The following is a 20162-nucleotide window of genomic DNA, read 5'->3' on the forward strand; positions in this document are numbered from 1 at the left end:
CCCTATGCACCATTGGGGTGCGGATAAGGGTTTTATTATTATCATTATTGTTAAAAACAGTACTTTTGAAATAAACGAGTTTATATTTAACATAAAATTACCCTTTTTGTCATCAAATTAATACAATTTTGCGGCTATTTGGATAATGAATATCTCGGTAAAGGAAGGAGATAAAGAAAAATCTGTGAATGTATATGATAGAGGCCAGTTATAAGAATGCTTTGAGCCGTGTTACGCCAAACAGCCGCAACTCGAGTTACTGCCTGTTGCCTTACACATTATTTGTGGTTAAGCGTACTTCCTCTAAGGGTTGCAAAGCATATACATATTTTATATGACATACTTAGGGTGGCGCAAAATTAATCATCTGATTTTTTTGCCTTGTAGACTGAATGCAGTCGAAATGCGATCTCTCAGAAGAATGTGCGACAAAACGATGTATGATAGATGTACGAATAGTGAAATAAGTAAGGAATGCAAAGCTGAGATAAGCATTATCGATAAAATTAAGAAAGGTGTGTTGAGATGGTTTAGACATGTAGAACGAATGAGTAAGGAAAGAACGGTAAAACAAATTTTTGAGGCGAATGATAGCGGGAAAAGAAGCAGAGGAAGACCGAGAAAAACATGGCACGATCAGGTATGCCAAATACTTGAAAGTGGTCAGGTTAGGCGTCGTAACAATCGGCGGGTATGTATGAGGAGATGCATGAACGTGGAAGAGGCGAAGAATGTTTGCAAGGACAGAGTGGTGTGGCGCTCTATTTTCTCTGCCTACCCCTGCGGGGAAGCGGCGTGATGGTTAGTTAGTTAGTTAGTTAGTTTTTTTTGCCTTTTTATTTTTCTACTAAATAAAAAAAAATATTTCTAGTTATGAAAATCTTTACTTGAACTTTTATATTTTTTTTTGTTAAGTGGAAAAGATAATATCCGTCAAATGGTTGCCGCCAGTGTTGAAACACATTTGTGCCCGTTTTAATTATATGTTTGTGTACTGCAGCTGTCTAGTTCACAAATCGCTCACTCCTTTCAAGAAATTCATAAATCAAAAATCGTCAATTTTCAGTTGTGCATGTTTTCGGAATGCCTAGAACATGTTCTATATCCCAGCAAAAGCGACATATTTTTAACTTAATATTTACCCGCTACAGGGCAGAAAATGTTGTTTTTACATTTTGAAGAAAAGGTATTGATTGAATATTTTTTAAAATAAACTTAATATTTTTCAAATGGAGAAAAAACCTTCAGGTGTTACCTTAAAAGATCTGTTACACAGTTAAAAGTTCAATAAGTGGCTTGATATTTATTTTCAATACATTGTGTTATATTTTTAAACTTTAAAACGTTCTCCTGAAAAATCAAGTTTTTTGATTTATGACGTTCTTGAAAGGAGTGAGCGAAATATCAAATATGATTGACGTACAACGCTATTTGCAAAAATTAAAACATCTTCTGATAGGGTGATTATTTTTGCGCCATCCTGTATAAACTCGTAAGTAGTGTATTTGTGTGTCATATTAAACATGAAATAATTGTTTAAATAATTTCAGGTGACGCTAAAAATCGGAGGTTCGGCCACGGTTTTTTATGGAACTCAAGTAAAGATAAAATGTCCCGTGAAGAAATTTAATCGCACGAAGATCCTGTGGGCGAAGGACCGCGTCTACCTGACCAAATCGAAAAAGTTCGCCATCTCCAAAAAGGTTTGTTGCGATAACATAATGATATATTTGTCTCCGTAAAATTGCTTTAAACTAGAGATGTGACTAATGGGTAATCGTTACTTATTCGGTTACCGAGTCAAAAGCTTCGTTAGGTATTTTTTTTATTTGGGTTAACAACAGCAACATATTTAAAACAAAACAATTAAAAGCATTAAACATTAAACAAGCCAATTATAGTTAACCACAGAAACATTAAGTTTAGTACAAAATATTTAGTGTAGCTCTAGCAAATGAATGAAAGTGTGTGTATGTGTGTGTGTGTGTGTGTGTGTGTGTGTGTGTGTGTGTGTGTGTGTGTGTGTGTGTGTGTGTGTGTGTGTGATGTTTATTCTAGTAGGGACATACATACAATGCTGAGAAACATATTTTTTAAAGATCCTGATAGGACAATATGCTCACCATTCGACTTTTCAAGACAGATTTTATAAAGAGTTTACAAAACTAACCTGAAAAAATAAACAAGAAATAAACTACTACTACTAGGCGAAGAGGATGGAACACTACACTCATCTGTCCCAACAAACACTTCTAGCTTCCTTCGCATTCAAACAAATTATCATACATTCCATCCAATCATGTAGACTTTTGACATTACTAAATTTGAAATTCCGATTGATCTGGTCGTGCCTTTTTTGTCTTTTTTGTGCGTCCTCGTTCTGTTCTCATGTTCATATTTTCTAAATATACTTACTTACTAATTCATTCTCTCGTTTTCCGTTCGCTCCACATGTCCATACCCCTTTCAAAACTTTTGTCAATCGTTTCAACTATCCCTAGTTCAGCCTTATAATACTTTCTAATATCTTCATTTTTAACTCTGTCGTACAACTATTTCCACACATTTATCTGAAGGAATGCATTTCAAAGGCGTTCACTCTACTTTGTTCCTTCTTTTGACTATCCCATATAAAGCTTCGATACATCAGTGCCAGTACTAGTATAACTAACTAACTAACTAACTAACCATCACGCCGCTTCCCCGCAGGGGTAGGCAGAGAGAATAGAGCGCCACACCACTCTGTCCTCGCAAACATTCTTCGCCTCTCCCACGTTCACGCATCTCCTCATACATACCCGCCGATTGTTACGACTCCTAACCTGACCACTTTCAAGTATTTGGCATACCTGATCGTGCCATGTTTTTCTCGGTCTTCCTCTGCTTCTTTTCCCGCTAACATTTGCCTCATAAATTTATTTTACCGTTCTTTCCTCACTCATTCGTTCTACATGTCCAAACCATCTCAACACACCTTTCGTAATTTTATCGATAATGCTTATCTCAGCTTTGCATTCCTTCCTTATTTCACCATTCGTACATCTATCATACATCGTTTTGTCGCACATTCTTCTGAGAGATCGCATTTCGTCTGCATTCTGTCTACTTTCATCCTTCTTTTGCCAACTCCATGTTTCACTTCCATACATCAGAGTTGGAACCAGGACTCCGTTGTGCACTGCCAGTTTAGCTTCCGCTGATAGGTTTTAGTATAACGATACTAGTATAACGGTACAAGAAATATAAAAAGTCATTATAAATTTGTAATAAAATCTGATTATTCATAATTTTTTGTTTTACACTTTCCGGATAAAACTCCTACATGTCCATTCCAAAACGATTTGCAAAAATGAGTCATTAAATAAAAAAAATGACTTATTAACATATAATTAAGTATAAGTCGTTCGAAAAAAGAGGTTTGAACTATACTACTACTGTAACTGTTACTTTTTCGTCTCTGTTACTGTTATTTTAACCGTTACCGATATGGTAACTGCTTCTTTTTCGATTACCTGATTAGGATGGTATTTGTTACTTTTTCTAGGTTTGTATTTTATCTTGTTTATCTTCTTTCTTGTTTTTAATGTTAAATTGTCAATTATATTAGGATCTCACAACCCTATTCGTACTACATTAATTGAAGACGTAAGCTTTAAGCGATCGAATCCAAAAACCGAATTAAATAACGACTTATTTGAAACAATTCGTTATTTAATCCAGTTTTTACGTCGATCACCCATGTCTACTGTAAACTTTACTACTGTGGGTCGTGTGAGTAAATTGCTTTGTCTTTGAATGCGGTCGGACATATGTTTAAAAGATTTCAGCTCAAGAAACCAATTTTTATTTATTTATTTCATCCATTTAATAAACTTCAAAACGCACATCACTTTTTTTGGCCTCCACTCGTTTTCAAATAATTTTATTAACGTATTATACGAAGAAAAAACGAACTAAATTGCGAAAAATTTTATTTTTTCACATTTAAATTTTTTTTTTAGGTGTGCTCTATGAATAAAATTTTAAATACTCATTTGTTTGAAATCTTAAATCTCCTAAAGGTATTCACCGACTGCTTGGAAATTGTAATACAAAGTTTAATCTGAACCTCATTGGCAGCGTCATCTGTTGAACGAGACATCAACACACGTAATATTAAACGATTTTCATGGCAGACAATATGCTTCTTAACAGGTTCTGTCACCTAGCATTTTCAACGTATTGCATTGTTGTTTCATATATTTTTTTTTTATTTTCATTGCTTCACAAGCATTTTGAAATTAAACATATTAAAAATATGTGTTCGTTATTTATTTTTTCATTTCTATTTAACCAAAATGAGCCAGAGTAATTCTAGGTATAGACTAGTTAAAAATTCATGTTTCATATGTATTATGAACTTTATTTATACCGTGTCACAGTCGTCAAAATGTGTCTAATAACATTTGTGAGCGAAAAGTTTGAATACAGACAGTAAGTAAACACCCTTTCGCGATAGTTTGGGAAATTAACAATAAGAAAATCCATGAGGGTAGGATAATTTCACTCATGCGGGCTTAACCCATTCAGCTACCGTTTTAGACTATTACAACTCAAAATAGAACGTCGTCATTAATGGAGTTGGAGATTCAATTTTTCTTATTTTTTCTTCATTTTTTTTACTACTTGTCTTATGGTGCATAAAATACGGCAATGATATGACGCAGTGTTATCTTGATTGTTATTCACAAGAAGGCAAAGTGATCAATCTTCCGTTTCAAGTGCTAGTTCAGGGTAACTAATTAACTAACTTAAAGGATCAAGAGTTAATATTGTAAAACGGTTGCTTTTTCTTTCTTTTTTGTGTGATAATTATATTAAAATAGGAAAATGAAAAAAAAACTATTTTATTTTATTTTGTTTATTTGGAAATTTAACAGAACATTATCATAAATACATTTACAATAATAAATAACAACAAAAAACAGGTAATTGTAACATTCCAATTACAAAGTTTCACAAATGTTAAATGAGTTAAAAGTAAACAGCAAGAATAAAATAAAGCAAAAGTTAAGAATTTGAGGCTAAAGTAAAATAATAAAACAAAAAACATAAACAGTTATAAGATGTACAAGTTGAGAAGAGCAATAAAGTAAAAATAAGTGCTATAAGGCAATAGCAAAAAAAAACAGTAAACACATATAAAACAGAAAACATACGCAACAGATACGTAGCTATGTTAATATGCTAATATTAAAGTGATGATGATAGTCCTCTAAATGCCCAAAGAACTCCACTGACAAGACACATAATGTGACTTGGTGGGTCTCTGTAAAAAATAAAATCTTAATAATGTTAATGGATTTATAATTCAATTTCAATTCAATTCAATTATTTTTTATTTATAGATAATATACACATTACAAACTTGAATTTAAATCACATACATTAACAAAAATAGAAAGCAAGAACGCTATTGCTAAAGGCGTAGAAGAATCCAACTTCGAAGAACTCCTTCAGACACATTTAACAGATCAATATCCAATGAGATATTGTTCAACATAGCGGTAGCTCTTCCTACAGGCATAACCATCGGCAGGTTGGTCCTGTGTATAGTAATGTGAAACAATCTATGCCGACGCTGTCTTAGATAACTATTGGGAACATACAGACTAATGTTCCGGATAATTTCAGGATTATCGATCATACCGCGCAACAATCGAAATATTGTAAATTCATATATACATATTTGTTTGTATTGTATACGTACATTATAACATTATTTAACTAATATAGTTAGTAAAAATGTATTAAAAAAAACTTCAGATTGTATTTTCATCATTACCAGTTTGCATTTTCACCTATTGATGAAAACATCTTTATCACAGTTCTCTAAACCAGTCGTGTGTACATAATAAACTCAAAACTGGTATTATACAAATGTTTTATTTGTATATTAAAATGAAAAATCTCTCTTGCTGTTTTCAGGGAGCGCTTCGAATCCAAGAGCTGAAACTCCAGGACGCAGGCAGGTACTCCTGCGAGGCGGGGAAGTCCACGGCAGACCTGAATCTCACTGTCAAACCAAGGCCTGGAGAGTTTCCGAGCTCCGAGGAAATAGAGAGACAGAAGTCCAGCATGGTGGAAGACCCAAACGATTCATTTGATAGGTGTGTGTCACATATTAAATTACCAGTTTTATGCCATCGATGTGATAAAAGCCTTATTCTTCTTCTTCTTGGTGTGGGCCTTGTCGCCTGTTTTTAAGAGGGATAAGCTCTTGCGATGTCGATTCCCAGCTGTCAATCCATGTCTTTGGTGGTCTGCCCGGGAATCGTTTTAGTGATAAAAGTACAATAATATATCAATCGAATGGAGCCTTCCAATATTGTCTTGTATTGTGTATGTTACACAATGTGTTATTTATTGTTTCGTTACATTTTGTGGTAAGACATGATAAAATTTTAAAGAATACACTAAAATACATAAAGAAAGTGGTAAAAAAAACAATTGTTTTCTTTTAAATTTTACATGTTTACAATATTTTGAGTATGTCCAAATATTTATTGACAAATCTGGATTATCTCCAAGAAGAAGTTATTTTTTACATTATTTCTTTTACATATCAACATAGAATGTGAATATAAACCAGGATTTGGACCTCACATACAAAGAAACAGTTTAATGGACGTGGTTGTTATGAGTTTGCACATACTGTGTTACGATTTCGATCAATATCTCTAGAAGTTTCAAAAATTTTAGTAGTGTGGCTGTCAATCATGGGTAGAATTGGTAAATATTACTCGTGTATAAAGTGATCGCTTGATCAGCATATGATAGGTCAAAAGCCCTGTAAATAGCCAAAACTCCACATTCCTTTTCATCTTTATTGAGATGTCAAAACATTAATGATAAAGTTATTGTTTTGTATTTATATCCACAGAGAACTTTTTGACATTTTGGTACTTTTTAAAATATCTTGAGTTGATATGAAAAAAACAAGTGGCATTATTGTAAGTCATTTTTACCACACGCTTTACCATGGACAAATAATAAATAATCTAATCAAGAACTTGGCAGAGTTCCTTTAGCGACTACTGGATCCAGTTTGAAGAATAGCAATTTGGTTATGTATGTCTAAATTTTAAGCGCTTTGCCAATTAAAAAATGCAATTTGGTAATCAAAACTCTAAGAATATTAATTCCAAAAAAAGGGGATTAAATAACGCAAAGGCATCGAAGAAAATCTTTTTGTATTATAGTTTAGTATGTGGTTAGATGCTGTAAATACATAATGGATTTTTGAGTTTCAGGAACGACGCTCGATACCGCCCCTTTGTAGGGAGTGAAGACCAGTCGCACGAACAGAGACCGGGCTCCGACCAGATGTCCATCTACAAGCAGCGGGAGAGGACGAGGGAGAAGGAGCGAGAGCAGAGAGAGAAGGAGAGAGAGAGAGAACGGGACCGGGAAAGAGAGGTAAGATGAAAACACGAAGGTCAGTTTTCTGGAAGATCCTAAGATAACCTGAAAAACTGAGGTCTGCAGAAGGTATTCTGGGTTAACAGTGGTACAATTTCAAAGATAGGTAACATAAATCACCCACAAGATGTAAACATAAAGACTATCTTTCTTATTAAAACACTGGAAGATCCAAGGATAACCTGAAATGATGAGGTCTGCAGAAAGTATTCTGGTTTTAAGAGATATCCAACAAAGATCACCCACAAGATGAAAACACAAAGGTCATCTTACCAATTAAAGCACTGAGAGATCCAAAGATAGCCTGAAAACATTGGTTCTGCAGAAGGTATTCTGGTTTGACTCATAGTTCAGCTTCAGACAATAGGCAACACTGATCACACACTGGCTACCTTTCTCCAATTACGCTCTGTAGATCTTTGAAGGCATACCTCATAATAGCAGAGGCCAGATTTTAGGATTGTGAAATTCTGTATTTTAATCCCAAAACGAAATATTTTTTTTTATAATTATACAAGTTGGAAAATCTTACATTGATTCTAAGTTATGTTAATTTAGAATTCTTGGTTCTTCAGACTTGTTGATAAGGTTGATTTGTTTTAATGTCTGTTTTAAAATACTTGGACTAATTTGATTGGTTAATTCGACTTACGAAGTTAAAAATAAGCCACTAAAATTAGTATAATCAAGTAAATCAGTAAGTTTTGATTATTATCAAGTATTGGACTATAGCTTCAGTACCTTCCCCTTTATCTTTCTTTAGATCTTGGGGACTTATCTGTGCTAGCGCCTGTTCCTCTTGGGACATTTTCTGCCAGCTATCACTCCGTGAGTCTGTTTGGAGGTCTACATCCTTTGGGGTTTCTTCGAAGGGCGATGCATTGTCTCAGTATCCATTATGTTTTATTCCATGTGTTCCTTATATGTACTGTAACAGATGTGATTAAGTGGCTTAGTGCCAAATTAATACCCTTATATTAACAAATACTTCTTTTCAGATGCACACCACCTCACAAATGCCAATGAGATACTACCCTCAGCCTGATGATGACTATGGTGATAAAGAAATTGGATCTGGTCACCATGCGGTAGGTTTAACATGGCTACTTATTTTATAAAATAAACGATTTCAAACTTAAATGATAACTAACAACAAGTTGTTTGGGTTCCGATTCTTCAATTGTAATACTAACTCATATATATATATATTCTATAAGTTACTAACAAATTTGTGTGCATCATAAATCTGTAACTAACTTTGCAAAATGAATGATAAACTTTAATGAAATGTTGTGCTACGTTTTTTTTATACTAACAACCTAGAAATGTATTTAATTTGATTTTTTTGTAAAAATTAGGTCATTTGATTCTGTTGACATTTGTTCTAACAAGCAACGTCAAAAAATATCACTTTTGGTTATGCCTGAGCAAAATTAAACAACGCAAAAATGTTTTTTTATAGAAAAATGACATGGAGATTTAAACTAAAAACACCTTAGAGATTGATCATATCCTTGTTCACTAATCTGGTTTCTCCACTTCAGGGAGTTATTATTTCGTTTTAGCCTCTCAACATATAAAGATAGAGAAAAATGCGGTGTTTTACCAGCCTACGACAGATCATAACTCCTTTAAATACCCTGACTTCTGCATCTATGTCGACATGTCCAATTCATAATTTTATAAAAATAAAAACCTCTCTGTTGAAAACCCCAGGATGGTGTATCCTGTTGGTTATCAAAATTCAGTGCTAATTATTTATATTTATGTAAAACATTGTATCGTTTGTGTCGTAAACTAACATTTGTATGTGTACTTATGCTATATTAAATCCTGCATTAACGGACGCATGCACACTAAAGGAGGATGCGGTGCCTTCGCAAATGTCCGTGGCCGGAGACATTCAGGAAACCGATCAGCCAAGTTCTGCAGCTCGACCGATGCCACATTTTTTAAGACTTATCTCCAATCTTCAGGTGAGGAGGGTCTTAAATGGAAAACTTGCACGGAAACTTCGAAACAAAACCTTTTAAATTTGACTGTCTTTGTAAATATGTCTCTGTCTCCAATCCGGTATCCCTCAAGGAAGGCAAATTGTACTCTTTACCGTATTTTATTTATTAATATTTTTTTAACTTTTAAAAAACCCAAAGAATCTTAATTTGGTATGTTAATATATTTACTGCCCTAAGGTATAATCCCAGTCGTCTTGGGGCCTAGGAATTCATTTATTCTATAAGTGATACTATACATAATACTCCTTCTATAAGTGCCGGGTTTCCTAAATTGTGTTTTGCGAGAAGCCGAATAGGTATTCCGCAACAAAATTACATTGGTTACATCTTCTTCTTCTTTATATGCCATTTCAGGTGATCCATAATATTGTTTAAGTTAAATAAACAAACAAAAAAAATTTAAACTATTTAATAAATTCTTCACATTTGATAACTGAAAAAAAAATATTAGTATTTTTTTTATTAAAACCACACATTTAAAAAAATGTTCTTTGTAAACTTATCACTTTGCCTTCACATAATTAACGATCAAGATTGCGTCGATGTGACGCAGTGCCCTATGCACCATAACGTGTGGAAAGGGTCAGAAAAATAATAATAATTAATAATAAATGTACCTATGAAATATATTCCAAAAATACTTTCAATTGTATAGACTGAGCATTGACCAAAAAACAGCAGTGCCAATATAAAAAATGACTAAATCATAATAATAACTGGTGGTGTACCTCCAGAGACCTAACTTGGTCATCAATATTCTTTTATCATTAAATAAATATATATAAAAATTATTATTTGAAAAAATTATTATGTGTTTATTGATTTTTATAAAGTGTACTCTATGTCCTGTTAAGAATTAAAATTCTTGCTATATCTATGTATAATATCGAAGTATCTATTATAGCACTGTTATGTGATAGATTGTAAGGCCAGATTTACATTGAATCAGTAACTGACTTCAAACACAAGGCAAGTCAGTGTGTCTCGATATTGCTAATGTATAAATTGATTTCACGTCAGTACAGCGATGTCGCATCAATGCTGATCAATGTTCTTGGTATTTATTTTCAGCGGTACTGATATCTTCTAAACGCCATAATCAATAGTTGGTCAGTCGCGACTAGAATTTAAGGGTGTCCAATTCTGTCGTTTATCATTTTTCTTTATTCTGTATATCGCTCACTCCTTTCAACAATGTCATGCATCAAAAATCGTCAATTTTCAGTTGTGCATGTTTTCAGAATGCCCAGTAAATGTACTATATTCCAGCAAAAGCGGAATATTTTTAGCTTAGTATTTACCCGCTACAGGGCAGAAAGTGTTGTTTTTGCATTTTGAAGAAAATGTATTGTTTAATTATTTTTTGAAAAATACTAAATATTTTTCAAATGTAGGAAAATATTTAGTATATTTAAAATTCAATAAAGCATTTAGAGTTTACCTTAAAAGATCTGTTGCACAGTAAAAAGTTCAATAAGTGGCTTGATATTTATTTTTAATACATTTCATTATATTTTTACACTTTAAAAACGATTGTGTTATGTCATATCAGGCCCTCCTGACGTTGACTATCACTTAAAAGTGATTGTCTTTGTCTTGAGCAGCTCTAAACAGCACCTTTACAGTCTTGATCCCCGTCCAATCTCGTGAATTCCGGAGCCAGGAGATCTGTCTTCTACACACACCTCGTCGATCCTCTATTTTTCCTTTTATTATTAGGTGCAATAGCTCGTATTTACTTCTCTCCTCTAGGCATGCCCTAGATAGGACACCTTGATATCAGTCAGCAACTGTCTCCTTGCTCTTGCTCTTTGGAGCCCTTTTCCGTTGCTGCCAATATTGGTCCATGGTATCTTTCCTTATCCAAACTCGTTTCTTTTTGGGAAAATATATCTTTTCTTCTAACATATCCATGAACTCTTATAATAGCAGAAGGGAAACATTTCCCAACAAATAGTTGACTCGTATCAAACTCACTGTTTTCTTAAATTAATTTTTCCTTACTAACCTTAATGAGTATCGGCCCCGTCAAATAAAAACCTTGACTGATGACTACGTTTCAACAGTGTAAGTCAGCTATCGGCACCGTTACTGACGTCAGTAACTGACTCAATGTAAACCCTTTATGTAATGAATGTGTACGGTGTTTTATATTGTCATTTATTTTCCCCAAATGCCTGGATTGATTTTATTGCACCTATTTATTCTAGGTAATTAATTTAAAATCTTCACATTTTATTTTATGCTTTTGCTTGAAATGATCACTACTTTGATTGTCAATTTAAATATATTTTATCTTTTATCCATCTGTACCATATGCTTTGCTATTTATCAAATAATTCATATTTGTATTTTATATTTATGAAACTATAGGATGGATTTACAAACGCATGATTTCCCTAGAATATTAAAATATCTCTTTTGAAATATGCATGAGAATTAATATAACGTGAAATGTATTGTTTATTTTTTTTATATCATTTATTTATTTGGCATTAACTTGTATAATAACATGATAATTTATACTTTAAAATAAAATAAAATAAAACACTTGTTTGAAACCACTTTTGAGTTTATTCATGCAAATAAGACCAGTGTTGAAAAGTACAGAAGTTTTCTTGAGAACTTTTCATTTGTTGATGATTTTATAAACTAGTGGTGTTTACATAAATTAACTCAAATGTGGTCTTATGCAAGCATTTAATTATGATATTTTAATTACCGTGCTATTTTTTTCTTCATATTAATACAAAATTATAAAAATCTCATACCTCCATGTCCATCTTTCGATTTTGAAGTCTTCACCCGTTTATCATTAAAAGGAAATCTGAAATGAATTTGTTTCTGACTAATTTCTGTGAAACATATATATTTTTAATCAGTGACAAGAAAATTGATCCCTTATCCTTAAAAAATGTCCAAACAATGACAATAATATGACAAATCAAAATTAATTCATTGAAAGATGGATATAAATATGTAAAAAAATGTATAATTACTTATTTGTTTTGAAAATGTTCATATGAATCCATGATAAATATTACTTTAAATTATTTAACTAGTTTAAAAATTACTTTAATGTTGTTGTCATTTAAATATTTAAGTAACATTTAAGTGTTTTAGTAGCAGTTTTGTGTTTGCTTCATACATTGGCCTCATTAATTTAGCTAGACTATATATATATATATTTTTTTAAATAACCAAATGAATTATATTTTTCATTTTCAGATGCTTTGGCCATTTCAGACGTTCAGTAACTCTCGTGGTCACAGAATGATCAGCGACATCAATATCCTGACAGAAAACAGATCTGAAGAGTCTTTGGGAACCAGCACATCTTCAAACACCATCAAAGAATTCCATTCCTCATCGACCATACCAGAAGAACGGGAAACTACTGACGACGACTATACTGAAGATTCAAAGACAACTCCTTTCGATAAACAAGTGACAAGCCATGAAGCAGGTTTAGAGTTTAGGAAAAGCCTTGATGTTAGACACGGATTGAGTACAAATGATTTCAATAATCGTGGGTTCAACACTGTGACAGATGGAGATTTTGAAAAGAGTACAGTTCAAATCACAAATGGACTTGGTGAAGAGAGCAATTCCGTTTTCACAGATCAGGAACGTCTGACAACAGCGAATGGGAAAAATTTGGGTTTTCGGTAAGAAAAAATATATAATTAAAAGTAACTGATTCACCATCACACCGCTCCTCTGCAGGGGTAGGCAGAGAGGATAAAACACCACACCAATGTCTTTGCAAATAATCTTCGCCTCTTCGTGTATCTCCTCTGATTATTCCAATTTATTAATCCAACTCGTGACCTGACCACCCCAAGAAATTTGAAATACCTTATTATGCCAAGTTTCCCACGGCCTTCCTCTGCTTCATAGGAGCAGAAATAATATACCAACCACATTGTATACTATTTATTTGTTTTAATATCCTTTCTTTAGAACGGTAGCCGAGCGTGCTGACCACTACAGTACGGAGGTAGAGTTCCCGGGTTCGATTCCCAAGGGGGAGTCAAATAAACATAAGTGATGTTTTCACTCTAATAATTATTTAATATTACCCTAGACTGGTACCTGAAGCGTGGGGCTGATCACCTTTCGTTCGTGGGTTGACGATCAAGATAACACTGCGTTTATATGATGCAGTGCCCTATGCACCATTGGGGTGCGGATAAGGGTTTGATGATGATGCTTTCTTTACTCATTCGATTCACATGCCCAAACAGGGTTTCGTCATTACCGACATCATCAGACTGGTAGGAGGTTAAACTAAGCTCTTTATTATATACAAAACAAGGCAGGGGTTCAAACCATGATTCTCTATAAAAAATTCTGACAAAATGAATGAATTGAAAAACTATATACGTAGTTGTTATTTTCACAGTTCCACCAAGAAATATATATACAAAACTTTTTTTTTAATATGATCAATAACTTGAATTATTTTTCTACAGAATGTCGACTAGCAGTGATGAAGACAGCCTTGGAACCATAACGGTTCTCGGTCATGGGAAAGCTGAGAACGTCATGTTCGAATGGGCGATAACAGATTGGTCCAAGTGCTCTGTCACCTGCGGAGGAGGGGGTTTTCAAATGAGAGCTGCTCATTGTATGGTACGTAATATCACCTAACTGTAATGAAATATCATCCACCCAAATGTATTTAACCCTCGATAACTTAACTATATTTGTAGATACATAGTAACTTAACATTCAACAAGTGGACTACGCAATTAAAAACGTGGAAATTATCAAAAGCATTTATTATAAATAATAACTGAATACATGACACTTAACCACCCTTTCTTCGGGTTTTTTCAGACATATTTTTTTATAAACAAGCAAAAAAACACAATGTTTGTTTTCACAAAATATTGTCAGATTGAAACTTGACAAAAATTTGTCAGTGTATCCGGTACGCATGAAATATTTTGGAAACAGATACCTTTTCTCGTGTGCGTAGGTCATACGGGTTAGTGCAGAATGGTGAAGATAAACCGCGCGTATTACGTACGTTCGTATGTGTAGGGTGGTTAAGATTTGGTTTATTAGGAATGAATGTAAGAGACATTCAACAATAAATCACTATTCCGTAAACAAAGCCTGGCGGGTGCGGGGTACAGGGAAGTAAGAGCACTTGACTTCTTCGGAGAAGGGCGTTGTCGCGTGGACGAATGTTTAGTTGTCTAGAGTTAAAAAGACAATGCAATGTCCATGGGTTACTTTGTAAGAGATATGGTCTTATCACCATATCTCTCACAAAGTCATAGTTTTTATTATACTCGTATTATGTAACACATCTCAAATGGGGCCGATCAAACGTTCGTTAAAGGTGGACACTGACCGAATTTTTTCATCGTAACGCAACACGTTACGATGCAAGCATTCGTATAGTCAGTACAGCGAGCCGAGCGCCCCATCCATAGTTTCGGATGCTCGCTGATGCTCGCCGCGAGCGATGTTATGACGTTATGTTACGACGAAATGCTCCGGTCAGTCTCCACCTTAAGAAATATGGTCTTATCATTATATCTCTCACAAAGTCATAGTTTTTATTATACTCGTATTATGTAACACATCGCATACGGGGCCGATGAAACGCAAGCTAATGAGTGACGTTGACATATTAAGGGGTAACTCGCAATCAGTATGCGATCGGCAGGGGTCGTCGTCTCTGCGCACGATTTTGTTTAAATATTTATTTTAAATTAACATTTTTTTAACAATATGTATTTTAAAAATTATTTTACCTTTCAATAGCTCTTATTTTTATAACCATATATTTATTTAGAAAAAAAAAACATATTTTTTCAATACAAAAACGGTGTTTTAAGAAAAAAACAATAACGTTGAATGTCACCCGCGTTTAAAATTTTGATTTGAAAAAAATGTTTTTTTTTTTAATTTTTCCAATGAAAACAAGAAGATAAATCAAAACTCATGTACAATATCATTATGTTTTATAATATTTTAATGTTTTATAAACTTTAAATAATAATACACTAATAATACACAATCAAAATAATATTTTACTAAAAAGTAGTTCCATTAATTAGAATGGGATAGTCCAGAGTTTAACTCTTATAATAAAGCTTTAATGAAAATTCAACAGATGTCACTGTAAGCCTTAAATATCGCAATATAGGCACAACAAAAAACAGTCTCCCGCCATAGCAACAAAAAAAATGGTAATTGTGATTTTGTAGAACTCCATTTATAAATTGAATATTAAAATCACACACTCATATTTAGAGTCCACAAAATTGTATTATATTAATAAAAACACATGAAAATAAAATTTGTGACAATTATTTCGCCTTGTTCTGGCATTTTCAAACTACTGCTTACAGTCTCAAAGCAAACGGTAATTGGCGGACTGAGGACTGTAAAACTTGCCCCCCGAATTCTTCAAACCCTTATCCGCATCCCGATGGTGCATAAGGCACTGCATCACACAAACTTAGTGTCATCTTGATCGTTATTACATAAATGAAAGGTGATCAGCCCTCCGCTTTAGGTACCATTCCAGGGTGATATTGAATAAATCTTAGAGTGAAAAAATCACTTACATTTATTTGATCTCCCCCCCCTGGAAATCGAACCTCCAGAACGGTAGCTGAGCGCGCTGACCATTACACTACGGAGGTGGACAAATAAGATAAAAAGACATTTTTGTTTATAGGTCCGACTAGAGAATACAACTCAAGATGTGGAGTCCACTCTGTGTGAAGATGCTGGCTTGGCATCTCCACCAACCATACAAAAGTGTGGCCAAGAAGATTGTCCATCGTGGCTCTTCAAGGAGTGGTCATCCTGCAGCACTGCACGTTGCTTCGATTGGAATACAGGTATATTGTCAAACCTTTATCTTAACCAGTGATTTCCAATTAGTTTTTCCTGCGCACCACTTCAAGAAAGACCTCCAGAATAGAAGAATAGAACGCCACACCACTCTGTCTTTGCAAACATTCTTCGCCTCTTCCATATCCATGCATCTCCTCATACATACCCGCTGATTATTTCGACTCCTTGCATGACCGTTTTCAAAAATTTTTATACCTGATCATGCCAAGTTTTTCTCGGTCTTACTGAGTAGTGTGGTTGTCAATAATGGGTAGGATTGGTGAATGTTACACGTATGTAAAGTGTCATTTAAACCACCCTATGACGGTCCTCAGACCCGTAAATGCTCACACTTCCATATTCCTCTTCATCTTTGATAAGATGTCAAAAAATAATGTATAACTTCATTCGCTTTATAAATTTGTTATACCGTTCTTTCCTCTCTCATTCAATCCACATGTCCAAACCATATCTCAACACCTTTCTTAATTTTATTGATAATGCTTATTTCAGCTTTGCATTCTTTCCTTATTTCAACATCAGAACATCTATCGTACATCTCATTTAGAAACCGCTTTTTGGTTGTCTCACTTTTCACTAGTATTTATTTAATTCTTGATATGTATTAATTTCTTAATTCATAACTGTCGTTTTTTTTTTCAGCAATGCAAAGGCGAGTGGTGGAATGTGTTGGATCTGGAGGAGTCGGAGTTCCTCCTTCTCTGTGCCCTCAGGAGCAGCGGCCGCCACACAAGCAGGAATGCTACAATGACAAGTGCAAGGGAGTGTGGAAGACAGATCATTGGTCTGAGGTAACTACTTCTTCTTCCAGGCTTCATCCAAACTTATCGTCTTAAAGACTGTTGAGGTCAGCTCTATTCGTCCTCCGATTGTACGTCCTTCTATCTTATACAACGTCACATTCAAATCATGGTATTTTTCTGCAGCATCCATGAATTTTTTAGGTCTTCCTCTCTAGACATTTATGTCTTTCGAGGAAGATCCATGTTCTATGAGCCCATACCATCTCAATTAATACATTCATTTAAACCCTTATGCGCACCCCAATGGTGCATAGGGCACTGCATCATATAAACGCAGTGTTATCTTGACCGTTTACACAAAAAGGAAAGGTGATCAGCCCTCCGCTTCAGGTACCAGTCCAGGGTAATATTGAATAAATATTATAGTGAAAAATTCATTAATACTTATTTGACCCCCCCTGGGAATCGGACCCAGGCCCTCCAGAATGGTAGCCGAGCGTCCTGACCATTACACTACGTCCTATGAGCCCATACCATCTCAATTAATACATTATTATTGTAACCCTTATCCGCACCCAATGGTGCATAGGGCACTGCATCGAACTGACGCAGTGTTGTCTTGATCATTACTAATATGAAGGCAAGGTGATCACTCTTGCGCTTCAGGAACCAGTCCAGGGTAATATTAAATAAATATTGCAGTGTAAAATCACTAATATTTATTTTCACCCCCCTGGGAATCGGACCCAGGACCTCTAGCACGGTAGCTAAACACGCTGACCATTACACCACGGAGGCGGATTAATACATTAGAAGAATTATATCGTTGTCATATAGGAGAAAGTGACCAAGTGCATTTTTTACAAAAACGTGATCATTGACTATATGATATCTTACTAGTTTAATAATGCCCTGAGAAAATCCCAAAGGATTTTAAACTCGGAAGTATAATATATTGACTTGTTAAAAATAACTAACTGCATTGATGTTTATTTTGTTGCCAAGCAAAAGTGAATGGCCCTCCTGAACATTTTACGTTTTGTTAGTTGGTCACTTTCTCCTGTACGACTACGATATGTATGATGAAATGTGGTTTATTTTGCCAGTGTGGTGGTCCATGCGGGCAGCAAGGCGCTCGCTACAGGATGCTGCGCTGCGTGTGGTACGGGACAAGGAGACCGGCCGGGAGCGCGTGCCGCCACAGGCCGCGGCCCGCCGTAGTGCGCCCCTGCAATACACAGCCCTGTCACCTTAACCAAAGTATGAACTACCAACTGTATTCCGTGTCTGTCTGCTGTGCTGGTCGGGGTTGTGGGCGTCTGTGTACCGGCCAACGTCGAGTCGGAATCGGATCTAGCTGACTCCTGCACCGGGGTACTTCTAGAAAATTTGGTGATGGCCTTACAATCTTGTATTTATTTAGATTGGCAGTGACAGGTATATTGAAAACTTTTAAATTCACAGTAAAATCGGGATACAATTTTATATTGTTTCACATTTTCAATAAATTTCGCAGCTTAGTTCAAACAAAATTGCTTAGCAAGAGCAGATCTGTCAGGAAGCCTAGATGCTTCTGTATCAGATCTGGGCATAATACAAACTGTACAGTACCAAATAGTAGAGATATTCTGACCGATTATAATTTTTTTTAATTGCTTTGCAAGAGGCAATTAAGCCTGATTATATAATATATTTTCACGTCCGCCTTGAGTAATGTTCCATCTGTGAACAGATGGCGCTGTCAATGTGGTGTTAAGAGCTGATTTCAAAAACAAGATTTTGAACAAAGATGCACATTTTCATTTTAGATTATATGAATTGTAATAATGTATATTTTTCAGAAACGGAGTGCAAAGATTCCTCAAAATTCTGCCAAAACGTACGAGCGATGAACATGTGCCGCGTCCAGAGATATCAGCTACAGTGCTGCCAGTCTTGTAAAAAGCATTAATATAAGTACTTACCTAATTACCCGTGCATTAGACGTGTGGAAACCCTGCACAATCCAATAGCATGACATAATGTATTAATTTAATTGCATACGAACGAAGTAACAACGTTGCTAATTCAATCATTGCAAAAATTCATTTGAATGTGTAATAATTATGACATGCGACTTTGAATGATGATACAAAAATGTTGTGTACGGAACTTATTCGACTTATTTAAAGTGTGAATATAGCAACACTTTAAATTCGTTATTTTTTCTATGGACAAATTTTAAAATTTAATGGCGGATATTTGATTTCTCTAGTAATTTATTGTAGGATTCTACAATTCTACGATTCTCTTCTACACTTAAATGAATTTTAGTTTTATAGTCAACGTTCACGCGGTGACATTGCACATCACCTACCGATAAAAATCATAACTAAATTTTGTTAGGTTTGGGTAGGTACTATCGAGATCGCTGCCTCGGAAAACCATAGGTAAATCGAATTAGCCGCCATTCAATTTTTGAATTTTCGTAGTGTGGAAGGTTGTTTGAATACGGAACGCGTTACACTGTGACATATTTAATTTGACATTTGGTTAAAGTCGCCATTTTGATTATTATTACACCCAATGATTGCATATTTATAATTTATATTATGTCATAATTAATCCAGCTATTATACACTTTGACTATGAGAGTCGATGAAATTGATCGAAACGATTGTTATTCATAGTTATTTATCTAAAATATTTATTGGAAATATATTTGAAATGTTTTGTAATTACATGAATTAGAAAAAAATTAAGGAATTTCCACTTTACTCGGAATGTTCCGATCCATAGTTAGGTATTAATATTATAATAAATATTTTGTATTATCAATAACGGCTTTTTGACCAATCTGTGTATATGAACAAAAATGTGTTTTTTCAAACCTTTAAAATATTAAAATGTTTATTTCAATATTTATTTTGGTATTTCACTCTGTGTATTATTATTTTTTATTACATACTTACGTGTATTTAAATACTAAAAGGTCTTTGCAAAATAAATCTGTAATTAGTGATAAAATCATAAGTATTCAGTATTATATATTATTAAATCATTGTTAATTTATAACATT

General features: G+C 34.3%; 1 protein-coding gene across 1 annotated transcript in view; it reads left to right on the top strand.

Annotated features, from left to right (window-relative positions):
- Positions 1-19732, top strand: part of nolo (ADAMTS-like no long nerve cord) — a 164749-nt gene extending 145017 nt beyond the window's left edge. The window contains exons 19-29 of the mRNA XM_088269845.1: positions 1551-1703; positions 5968-6149; positions 7293-7458; positions 8460-8549; positions 9324-9437; positions 12705-13144; positions 13952-14111; positions 16180-16345; positions 17004-17152; positions 18211-18387; positions 18954-19732. Coding sequence (XP_088125971.1) covers positions 1551-1703; positions 5968-6149; positions 7293-7458; positions 8460-8549; positions 9324-9437; positions 12705-13144; positions 13952-14111; positions 16180-16345; positions 17004-17152; positions 18211-18387; positions 18954-19055 — 1899 coding nt within the window. The 3' untranslated portion in view covers positions 19056-19732. The remainder of the gene's footprint in view (positions 1-1550; positions 1704-5967; positions 6150-7292; positions 7459-8459; positions 8550-9323; positions 9438-12704; positions 13145-13951; positions 14112-16179; positions 16346-17003; positions 17153-18210; positions 18388-18953) is intronic.
- Positions 19733-20162: the final 430 nt, after the last annotated feature.

Source organism: Brachycentrus maculatus, unplaced genomic scaffold (genome assembly GCF_059751285.1).
Source record: "Brachycentrus maculatus isolate JH-2025_06_01 unplaced genomic scaffold, ASM5975128v1 h1tg000365l, whole genome shotgun sequence".
Lineage (NCBI taxonomy): Eukaryota > Metazoa > Arthropoda > Insecta > Trichoptera > Brachycentridae > Brachycentrus > Brachycentrus maculatus.